Raw genomic sequence first — 12,121 nt, 5'->3', positions numbered from 1 at the left:
TGTTTGAAGATCCTGTGAGATACCATGCGTGTGATTATCACAAGGAATTCTTCTTTGTGATGGTTCACTAAATGTTACCTCACAGCATTTCTGTGACAAGAATTTATATCAAGCAAGCTGAAGTACCAAAGACAATTCTGCGTTCCTTGTTGTAAGTCCCGCCCCGAGCAGCTGACTGATTTCTCAGAAAATAATTTAGCAAACAATCCTTGGAAGCTCACAGAATCCCAAGGAAAGGCAAAGGGACAAGATTACATAAAGCAAACATCCAGAAATCTTGCCTAGATCCAAGCCCAGGACTACCTGATAAGGGAGTATCGGGGGCCCAATTTTGGCTCTGTTATGAGTGGCCAGTGCTGGCACTGATACTCTGAATCCTTGGCCAGCTGTCCTCAGACCTCTTGCAAATCAAACCTGTCATTTAACTCTTGCCAGTGGAACCTAAGCCAGCGTTTACATTCTAACACAAAGCAAGGGTGAGGAAAGATCTCTGTCCCACACCTTCTAGGTATGAGCAGATACACACACACACACACACACACACATTTCCATCACAATACATAGAACTTTCAGGTGTAATATCCATGGGATTGGGGCCAGTCACTAATGACATGGAAAGATTTTCACCAGAAATTGAAATGAAACAACTTGTCAGGGAGCAGATCAGTTTTAAGATAATTAAACGCCTCCTTGGAGCATTCTTCCTGTGAGGTTTTCCTTATGTTGAGGGCAAGATGATTTTGAACAAGATTGATGGCAAGCCATTTTTAGAAAAGTGTCCAGACAGAGTCACGCATCTTGCAATATGAATCTCTTTCCTCTGGCACCTGAGAGGAGAGAATTGATTTCAGTTGTCTCAGGCTTTTTATCATTTCATTGAAAGTGTTGTATTAGCAGAAGTAGCTCATCTGCAATGGTGCTTCTGTTAACCAACCCACCTTGCAGAGTGAATGACTTATTTAATTTAAGCAAGTTGATGTTTAGGTTGTAACGTATGTGGTGTCATTAGCAATACATTTATGACTATGGATTTAATGCTTTTTAGGAAAGGACTTTTGATATATAATAATATTAGGAATCTTGAGGGACTGGATTGATGACTCAGAGGTTAAGGGCACCTGCTGTCCTTGCAGGGAACCTAGGTTTGGTTACCAATATCGACATGGTGGTTCATAACCATTCATAACTCCACTTCCAGGAGACCAATACCCTCTTCTGGCCACTGTGGGCACTGGGTACACATGTGGAGCACATACATACATGCAGATAAAACACCTATGTGCGTATGATTTTTTGAAAAAAAAATGTTTTAAAAATAATTCTTAAAATAAAATAACAGATCACTTGACAACACAGAGTTTGGGACTTCTGCACAGTAGAAAAATCATCAACAGAAACTGAAGGAAAGGGGGCTGGGGAGATTCTTCAGTAGTTGTGACAGTTTGCTGCTCTGGCAGAGTTCTTAGCACCTACATGATGGCTTGCAGCCATCCGTAGACATGTGCATGGTGCCCATGCACATGCAGGCAAAACTCTCACACTCATAGGATACAGAAATCTAAAAGAGCACCGAAGAGGCTGAGGTAGGAGGATCAGCAGCTCCAGGCTAGCCTGAGGTCCATATTGAAACCTGTTTCAACCCTCTCCCAAAATAAACAAATGCTAGGATGAAAAATCTATTCCCAAAGAATAGTTACAGTGCCTGGTTATGCCGGTGAACTCAGCAATTCTATCAGGAATTCTACATTGTGTCTACTCTGCCGTAGAGACGATTTGCTTCCTTTGAGCTCTTATTCCCATCATACCTCTGTGATATGCAAGCAGAGCTTGGTTCCCCATCCCCTGCACACCTCAGTCTTCCTACTTCATGGTGAGCAATGTTTATTGTAGGAAATTTGTTGAAGGGATAAGGTAGGCTATTTAGTCTGTAAAACTAGGCTCAAGAGAAAAATCATTCCCAGGGTTCTCCCCCATGCTCCAATTTCGTCCTTAACAGAAAAGTAATCTAAAAATTAGACCTGCTGCAACAGGGACACACTCAGTTACCACAGATGTGCCTCTCTGTAGAAGGTGTAAGATGCCCCAGATCTGAGTAGTGCAGAAGGAGAAGGAGGAGTGTACATGTGACTAACTTAGCAATCATTAAAGGCAGGAGCTGAAGCTCCCTCAAGGGCTTTTGTCCGAGAACACCAACTTGAGGATAGTTCAAAAAGATGGTATAACATGACCATTTTTAAGTATAAGTTTATTCAGTTGTTTTCCGTCTCCTGCCCTGGTTTGTGGTTCAGCTTACATCCCATTAGTCATTTGTGTGTGTGTATGTGTGTGTGTGTGTGTGTGTGTGTGTTCTGCAATGCTGTTAAAACTTTTGTTCCATTGAAGATTGAAATGTTATTATGTGTCAAGCATTTGCTCTTTGAATCAGAAAACCTCAAATCAGGGTATTATTTTTGTAATGACTTCAATTTTCTGGTCCACTGAAGTTGGGAAACAGCATAAAAACCCGACGCAGCCAGCTATGGCAGTGTGGTATCATAGGACATTTTTCCAGGAAATAGAGTGATTTAAGTAGTAAAGGTCACTGCCCTATCTTGAAGTTGTTGAAAAGAAAAGTCTCCTAAGGGATTTTCCTCTCACTTGCTAATATTGTATTGGTTTTATTTGTTAATATGTGCCTCGTGTATTTGTATGAGAGGTTTTGAGTTGTTGGAGAAAATCCATTCGTATGGATTTTAAATGGATTCAATAGATGTGGTATTATATATCTCAAGACGAGCATAGGTTACGTTCCTGTTTATAGAAAACAGGCTGGCTAGAATTTTATGACAGGTGAAATACTAGGGTTTAACATATACCAAGTGTTGGCAGTGTGTGGTGAAAGCCATAGGGGTTGATGTGGGTCATCTCATATACACTGTATAGAAAGGATATTCATTGCCCTAGCGCACATCCTCACATTGAAAGATGACCCCGTCAGGAGGGTCGGGAGAAAAGGTTCCAAACCAAAGCATTATTTTCATCCTCATGTATTGGGAGTGGCTCAGACCTATAATACCAGCATGAGGGAGGCTGAGGCAGGAGGATTCCTTCCTGCTCTAAGCCAGCTTGGACTATAGAGTTCAGACCCTGTCTCAAAATCAAAACACACAAAACCAGGCTTGTGGGACGGCTCAGTGAGTAGAGGTGCTTGCTGGGAAAGCTCGGCAACCTAAATTCAATCCCCTGTGTCCTGGCTGGTTTATCAACTTGATGCAAGCTGGATTGACCTGGGAAAAGGAACCTCAGCCGAGAGACTGGTACCATCAGATTGCCCGTAGCAGGTCTGCGGGGATGTGGGAGAGCCAGGCTCACTACGAGCAGGGGCACCCCGAGGCAGATGGTCCTTTGTTCAAATATATATTTAATAGTTAATATATACTTCAAAAGACCAAGCAAGCCAGGAGGGATGAGCCAGTAAGCAGCACTCCTCCATGGCTTCTGCTTCAGCTCCTGCCTCCAGGTTCCTGCCTGGAGCTGCTGCCCTGAGTTCCCTCAGTGATGGACTGTGACCTGAGAGTTGTTAAGTTCCTTTTGATTACGGTCTTTATCACAGCAATAGAAACCCTAAGACGCTTTTTGTTCTACACAGAGGTGGAAAAGAACTAACAGGTTGTCTTCTAACCTTCACTTTAGTTCCATGGCACCCTCCTGCTCATACACACATGCACACACAATAGCAACAACAACAATTATGATATTTCTGTAAAGTGTAAACCCCAAGAAAGGCAGTGTCTTGTTCATTTGTGTCACCATGACAATAACTGAGGCTGGGTGAATTACAGAACAGCAAAGTGTCTTCTAACAGCTCTGGGGTAGAAAGCCCAAGGTGAGAGCACTGTATCCTCTGGCTGTATCCTCCAGAAGATTATAGCAGGGCCCTTGTTTTTAGGTTTTTTGTTAAGCACAGAGTCTTGCTAAGTTACCCAGGCAGCTTTGAACTTCTTAGAAGCAAGAGACCCTCTAACTACAGCCTTCTCACTAGCTGAGACAACAGATGGATGGTGCATGTTGGCTGGCACCACCTCTTCTGGCTTTTACTCCCTCACCTCTTCAGAATGTCACATGACAATACCTGAACTTTGGAGACATTGCTTGCTATTGCAAGCCATAGCAAGCAGAATACTCCAAAGGGAAGTGAGTTCATCCATCCAAATGGACACAGTGCATCTCTCTTTATTTTTCTCTCTCTCTCATTAGTTAAGGTGTTAATTTACATCTTGATCACAGCTTCCCTTCCCCCCTTTCCTCCCAGTCCTTCCCTCTCCCCGCCCCTTCCTCCCAACCATCCCTCCTCCCCTTCTCCTCAGAAAAGGGGCGGCCTCCCGTGAGTATCAACCAGCCTTGGCATATCAAGTTGCAATAGGACTAGGTGCATCTTTTCCTATTGTGGCTAGGCTAGGCAGCTCAGTTGGGGATCCTAAGGCAGACAACGGAGTCAGAGACAGTCCCTGCTCCCACTGTAGGAGTCCCACATGAAGACCCAGCTGCACAGCTGTTACATATGTGCAGAGGGCCTAAGTCCATCCCATGCATGTTCTCTGGTTGGCAGCGCAGTCTCTGTGAGCCCCTATGAGCACAGGTTGCTTGATGCTGTAGGTTTGCTCCTAGTGTCCTTGACTCCTCTGGCTCCTTCAGTCCTTCTTCCCCTCTTCCACAGGATTCCTCAAGCTCTACTTAATGTTTGGCTGTGGGTCTCTGCATCAGTTTCCGTCAGTTACTGGGTGAAGCTTCTCTGATGACAACTAGGCTCCTGTCTGAAAGCATAGAAGAATATCATTAATAGTGTCGGGGGGGGGGCTCCCTCTCATGGCATGAATCCCAAGCCGAGACAGTCATTGGTTGGCCTTTCCCTCAAATTCTGCTCTATCTTTTACTCCTGAACCTCTTGTAGGCAAGACAAATTGTGGTTCTAAGGTTTTGTGGCAGGGTTGGTATCCCCAATCCCTCCATTGGAAGTCTCACATAGTTATAGGATATAGCTGTCAACCTGAATGGCACCATATCCGCCATTGCGAGGAGTCTTAGCTAAGGTTACCCCCATAGATTCCTAGGAGTTTCATTGTCTTAGGTTTCTAGCTCGGTCCAGATATGGCCCCTCCCCTATACAGTTGTCTCTCCCAGCCCACTCTCCCTCTGTCCTCCCCACACCTGAGCCCTCCTGCCCCTACACCCACCCTTTCATCTACCCATTACCCGCCCTTCATGTACCCACCCCCTTCTCAATGAAAATCAAGGGTCTCCCCTTGGGCCCTCTTTGTTACTTAGCTTTTTGGGGTCTGTGGTTTATAGTATGTTTTTTGTTTTGTTTTGTTTTGTACTTAATGACTAATATCACTTATAAGTGAGTATATACCATGTGTGTCTCTCTGAGGTCTGGGATACCTTACTAAGGATGATCTTTTCTAGTCCCAACCATTTGCCTGCAGAGTTTATGATTTCCTTGTTTTTAATAGCTGAGTAATAACTTCATTGTGTAAATGTACCCCATTTTCTTTATCCATTCTTTGGTTGAGGGACATCTAGAGTATTTCCAGTTTCTAGCTATTACGAATAAAGCTGCTGTGAACGTAACTGAGCAAGTGTCCTTATGGTATGATACAGCATCTTTTGGGCATACGTGTGCATTTGTCTCTTAGTCATGTGGATACTCTGCTCTCTAGAAATCTTTGGGTTGCCTCCTCCCTGAAAAAAAGTACATACTTGACTCCCCAAACAGTAATCTGATACTTGTTTGTTTTGTTGAGGCAGGGTTTCTCTGTGTATACTTTTGGCTATCCTAGAACTCATCCTGTAGACCAGGCTGGCCTTGAACTAACAGAGATCTTCTTGCCTCTGCCTCCTGAGTACTGGCATTAAAGGCCTGCACCACCACTGCCTGCCCTGATACGACGACATTCTATACTCAACCTGTGGCTCTCCTAGTATGCCCAGCTCCTTGTCCTCAGCTTGGCTGGCTGCTGTCTTCAAAGAGCTTTCACTAGGATTCGTGAAGGTTCTCACTACCACAGAGACATTTCCATTAATGTTTATAAGATGATTGTGTTTTATTGTCTTGGCAAGGATGTAGAGTTCAGAGTTTTGTTATAATGGCTTTTATATTCCATTTATTGACAGCCTACTGTGTGCTCTAAAGAAATGACTGCTTACAACTTAGAGTAGTACCAGTTCTCCTAGTTTTGCCAAATGCTCAGGGCAGTAGCTGGTTGAGAGTAAGTGTATAAAGCATTCTGAAGAGTGAATGAATAAACAGACATTTATAAGCTGTAGAGGGAGGAGTGAAGCAGAAAAGAAATGGTCTAAATATAACACAGGGCGGAAGTGGAGATTTGGGGCTCTTCATAGAACCAGAGGACCTGGGAATTCTTCAGTCTAGATTGCATCTACAGAATCTTCCAGGCGGTCCCCTAATGACTGCATTAGTGTGGCAGACAGTGTCAACTGTGAGCCTTACAGTAAAGATGTACTGGTTCACATCTTTACCCCCAGTATACAAGAGTCTGAGGCAGGATCCCAGGCTCAAACCAGCTGGGCTCGTAGTTAGCGAGACCCTGTCTTAAAAGAAAAAGGAGGAAAGGGGAAGACAGTAAGTAAGTGGTTTAGAAAGGAAAGTTGGCAATCAGCAATGGTGGGATAATCAGCTTCGGGTGCTACGACAAGGCACCATAGTTAGGGTGATTTAGAGACAACACAAACTCATTTCTTACAGCACTGGGGCTGGAAGCTTGAGCTCAAGATGGCAGCAAAGCTGTTCCTGGCCAAAGCCACCCATTGAGTTGCAAACTACTAACTTCTCTTTGTACTACATGTGGGAAAAACGGGGGGGGGGGAGGGGTGTTATTACACACTGGCACCAATGTCGTCATCTCATGGACTCCATCCTTAGGCCCCAAGCATGCTCTGAAGCCTTGCCTCCTGAGGCCAGCAAGCGCATTGGGAGTTAGGAGTTCAAAAAGTGAATTTGAAGGAGACACACAACATCGGACCAAAAAGCAATAATGTTTTTCACACTAAGTCATCCAACAAGGAAAGTTATGAATAGGCCAGCCTGGGCTGAAGTATGAGCCCCTGTGTCAGAAAACCAAAAAACGTTTTACAGTCAAGATGTAAGCATGTAGAAACTAAATGTACAAGGCTCTAAAAAAACAAAAACGGCTAGAGAGGTAAGTCAGCAGTTAGGGGTGGTGCTGGCGTCAGCCCTGTAGAACACCCGCTGGCTTCCACTGTGCACATCTCTTCACACTCAGGCACAGCTCACACGGTGCAAACGCCCCATCCTTTATTTGTTTTTCGTACGTGTTGTATTTTAGGAGCAACTCATGAAATTTAGTAGCATCTCTCTTACTTCTAGTCAACAGTAAGCATGATAACTGATTTCCCCTTCCGTTTTGAAATGAGTGCAAGGAAGCTGACGGGTGGCATGGTGGGGACAGGCTTTCCCAAAAGAAATGGAAGGTCACTCTCTGCCAGAGAGGAGTCAGTTGGGAGAGGACTGTGAGTGAGGGCAACAGCAACTCTCTCCTCTGCTGTCCACCTTGGTTCTAAAGGGAAGCAAGACAGAGGAGGCTTGAGCAGGGTGTGTCCCGGAAAGGTACGTATTGCGATGCCAGCTGTGCGCGGGGCAATGCTAACACCTCTCTCTCTGCTCCCCACAGTTTGTGGCTCACCCCAACTGCCAGCAGCAGCTTCTGACGATCTGGTACGAGAACCTCTCTGGCCTTCGGGAGCAGACCATCGCTATCAAGTGTCTGGTCGTGTTGGTCGTGGCCTTGGGCCTTCCGTTCCTTGCTATCGGCTATTGGATTGCACCTTGTAGCAGGGTACTGGCCTCTCCGCCTTCCCTCTGTGGTTGGTGTAATGTGTATCTTTGTTGGGAAGGTGCAAAAGCTAAAATTCGGTCTCCCGCCTCTTTGGTGCTGCCTTTCATGTGGCTGCGGAACACAGGTTCCGCTTTTTAGTGAGAGGACCACCTCAAGGATAGAACTGGAAATGGTTTGGTACTAGCAAGAGGCGTGTGCAGGCGTGACGTATACAGGCTTTTAGGTAAAAATCCTCATGGTAGACAGGAAGGAAGAAATGGCTAGAGGGAAGTTGTGCAGTTACCACGGACAGCATGGTAGGGAGAGCATGGCTGGTGCTGGCTAGAGGAAGGGGAGGGAAGGAGACAGCTGCACTCAGGGAGACCACAAAATAGCTGTTTTCAGGGCTCTCGTTTGAAGCCATTAGAAACACCTGGGGCCGAGTATTAAGCACACGGATATCAGTGGTGTTATTTCACCTTCGGTCATGTCCGTGGTGGCTCCTCAAGTCCTTTGTTCTTCCAGAAACCTCCAACGTGTGTAGAATTGGCGTGGCGTACTTTAGTTCTCCTTTCTTTCTTTCTTTTTTTTACACTGCTTAACTTCGCTTTGATCACTCTCGTGCCTTTCTTCTCTCAACCTGCCCAAGTCAAGCTAATCTGTGATTAAGAAATCCCCTGCGCAAGGTGTGGAAGCGAATATGAGTCATGCTAACAGAACCCGTCCCGCTAATGAAGGGCACTTCCCTGAGAAGAAGCCGCCTTCGGCTCCGTTAACTGTTTATCGAGCGTGGTTCAAGTGTGGTTTTATTTAAGTCAGAATCTGCCTCAGGCAAAATGAGTCCAGGTCACTTCTAGATGACCCCGTAAGTCTAACGTGGCCCCCCGGCTCAGAAGTCGCCATTCCTGGAGCCTGTGCATGGCTGTGCTTATTACAGGGTAGAGAGGGAACTTCAGAATTCTCAGGCTGAGGAGTCCCTTAGTTGATGAGGTGCTTGCCTCGCACCCACGTCCCAAGTTCTATCCCTAGCCTCCACAGACAAAGCTAGGGATGCTGGCATGTGCCCGCCATCTCAGTGCTGGAGGGCTAGAGACTGGAAGACTAGCCAGCCACCGTAGCTAACCGGAGAACTCTCGGTCCAAAAACCAAGGTGGCGCGCAGAACCATGACACTCCATGTTGATCTCCAGCCTCTGTGAGGAATTCTTACGCTGGGGACAAAGCTCAGCGTTAGAGCATTTGCCAGGTGTGCATGAAGCCCTGGCTCCGATGCTGTAAGGAAAAAAGCGCCAGACTCCACATATATCCCATTTTAAAGACGAGCATACTGTTTTATTTTTATCTTATTTAAAGTTTTAAAGATCAATCAGAAAAACGGACTTGGCAGTTCTCAGGAAACAGCATGTGCCTGGGCAGTGATGCCAAACACAGCCTCCACAGCTGCCCCAGCACCAGGATGTGCAATTGTATTGTTGCTTGTGTCTCTGTGTGCGGTACGGAAAGGTAGCAACCGTCTGTGTGCATGATGCTCCAATGCAGAAATACTTGACATTCGCTACTCATTTGTCGATAGAAAATGAAGGTTCCGGACATTTGTTTGAAGTTAGTCTTCTAAATGAGAACCAGATCATTTTTTAAGGTCACAGACTGAGTTAAAAATCAGGCTCTGAGTGTGCAGACTAGAGAATGTATTTGACAGATTATGTCCAATGTTCCTAATCCTTAGATTGTGCTGGGGGCAAGAGAAACTGTTTCTCATTTCTATTAGAACATGAGACTTTTGCAGGCGGTGTATCACAAGATATTTTTAAGGTGCCACCCTCAAATAAGATGACCTTATAAGATGACCTTAGACATGTCTTTATTATATGTATCATTCTCAGAACTCAGATATTATTATTTTTCATCAAGCCACCTTACTTAGAAGTTCCAATTATTATATTTCTCTCAAATATGCAGATAGGAACTGGTAAGATATTTATCTTGATTCTAATGTTTTCTTCCTTTTAAAATATGACACATGGTATGATGATTCTGGATTATTGGAAATGAGTACTAAAATTTGTTTACAGTGTAGTAATTTTTTAATCTTCAATGCCCTAAGTGAGTCAACAAACTCAAGTTCTCTTTCCAGGCCTAAGAACCTTGGCTTAGCAACCATCTTTCAGGCAAAAATAAGAATAAGAGCCATCTCACACACTGGGGTTTTCAGAAGGGCATCAGCTGGTGCAGCTTGATTTACAGCAGAGTAGACATTTAGAAACTGAATTTGCAAGACTTTCGGCATTATTTTTAGAGGGAAAAATCTCCCTAAAAATAAAGAAGAGTAGTTTGCACAGTGCAGATCAGTCAGGGCATCCAACCTTTGGCGTTGTTACTTGATGTCTTCCAAGTGCAATGAGCAACATTCATAACTATCCTGGGAAGTGAGTGGACCAGAGGGTTGGGCAGTCCTGCAGAAGGCATCCGGCTCCCTTTATTTATTCACTTTTATTCTGTATAGTGAGTGTTGCAAGTAGAGGCAGAATTTTCTAGAACATCTCCTTCTCTCCCTTCCTTCTCCCTCTCCCTCCCTTCTCCCCTTCCCTCTCTCTGTCACACTGCAGCTGGGGAAAATTCTTCGGAGCCCTTTCATGAAGTTTGTGGCACATGCTGCCTCCTTCATTATCTTTCTGGGTCTGCTTGTGTTCAACGCCTCAGACAGGTTTGAAGGTATCACCACGCTGCCAAACATCACGGTCATCGACTACCCCAAGCAGATCTTCAGGGTGAAGACCACCCAGTTCACATGGACGGAAATGCTTATTATGGTCTGGGTTCTTGGTAAGCCTTTTAAGCTCCCTAATTTCGATCCAAAAATACATAAATAGTTACCGAAACGATTACCATTTTCTACTAAAACTATTGTAACATATACGATGAGGACATCACCATTAAAACATTAGCTAAATAAGAAAATAACTAAAGAATTTAACAGTAAATAATGCTGAAAGGTATGCTGGCACTAAACTGTTAACACGGGCCCAACTATTTCATTGAAATACTTGCAACTAAGGAGCCTTCATTATATACTGCTTGAGTTTCAGGAATTTTAGGAGTGCCTCCCTCCGTTTTCAGAAATGTCTGTTACTTAACTTCGTTTACTCATTTTGAGCAGCTGTGTTAAAGGAAAAATTTGAAGCAGCAGGAGGGAAAAAAAATTCTGCTCCATCTCAGGAAGCAGAACTGCTCTGTGGTTGATCCCTATCCTTCCTATCCCGTGTCTTTCTGTGCTCTGCCACCGCCTGTGTGTTCCCTGCTGTTCTGAGTAGGTTAGTTCTCCACTCATTCGCCTCACGGCCTCAGCCAGGGGCAGGCCATTATTTTATAAACTTTATTGTGAGCTTTGTAGTTCTTTTAAAAACGTTACAACGTGTCCAGCTGTGGCCCTCGGGTGCACGCATCCCACACACTGGGCTATGGATGTAGCCCAACACACTTGTAAATGACATCCTGTCACAATACTGAAGGCTGGGCGTCCATGGGCACATCACAGTCGGGGCAATTTTCACCTGAGCGTTTCATCCTTTTTTTTCCTCAAATGACATTTTCCTCTAGAACTGGATCTTTTTCGGATGATATTTCTGGCCTCCTGAGGAGGCAGTGGAGCAGGGACTTTCTCACTCAGGGGCTTTCTTGTGCCCCTACGTTTCTGTGATCCGATTCATTAGCCTCTTTGATTTCCTAGGCTCCCTTTTCTGTCCTCCATAAGCCTTGGACTAGCAGAGTTCAGCTTGCTCCTTTCCCGCCCCCTTCTGTGTTGTCAGCGATCCGGGTGTTGCGCGTTCCTTTAAATTCTGACATGGACGAGACCATCAGCCCCTAAGTGGAAGCTTCCTCTCCACTCAGCTCTGCCAGGGCCCCGGCACGGTCGGTTGGTGCTGGCGTCTCACCTTTCCTGGATGTGAACCGACTGTTGGCTCCCCAGCCTCAGCTGGCAAACCTAACACACGGCCTCTGGCTTCCTGCGCAGGGATGATGTGGTCGGAGTGCAAGGAGCTGTGGCTGGAAGGGCCCCGGGAGTACATCGTGCAGCTGTGGAACGTGCTTGATTTCGGCATGCTCTCCATCTTCATCGCTGCCTTCACGGCCAGGCTCCTCGCCTTCCTGCAGGCGACCAAAGCGCAGCAGTATGTGGACAGCCACGTGCAGGAGAGCGACCTGAGCGAGGTTACACTCCCACCCGAGGTTCAGTATTTCACCTACGGTGAGTGGTCGGCTGCGGGGTCCTTTCGTGTTTCAGGAAGG

At 45.5% G+C, this 12,121-nt stretch overlaps 1 protein-coding gene across 5 annotated transcripts in view; it reads left to right on the top strand.

The window, feature by feature from the left end:
• Trpc3 (transient receptor potential cation channel subfamily C member 3) overlaps positions 1 to 12,121 on the top strand; it is a 136,775-nt gene that overhangs the window by 100,210 nt on the left and 24,444 nt on the right. For all 5 annotated transcript variants that reach the window (XM_060378232.1, XM_021655160.2, XM_060378231.1 and 2 more), the window contains 3 exons: positions 7,692 to 7,856; positions 10,441 to 10,657; positions 11,847 to 12,080. In XM_060378232.1, coding sequence (XP_060234215.1) covers positions 7,692 to 7,856; positions 10,441 to 10,657; positions 11,847 to 12,080 — 616 coding nt within the window. The remainder of the gene's footprint in view (positions 1 to 7,691; positions 7,857 to 10,440; positions 10,658 to 11,846; positions 12,081 to 12,121) is intronic.

The sequence above is a fragment of the Meriones unguiculatus genome, chromosome 2 (assembly GCF_030254825.1).
Source record: "Meriones unguiculatus strain TT.TT164.6M chromosome 2, Bangor_MerUng_6.1, whole genome shotgun sequence".
In the NCBI taxonomy this organism is placed as follows: Eukaryota; Metazoa; Chordata; class Mammalia; order Rodentia; family Muridae; genus Meriones; species Meriones unguiculatus.
This window is presented reverse-complemented; position numbering and strand designations above follow the sequence as displayed.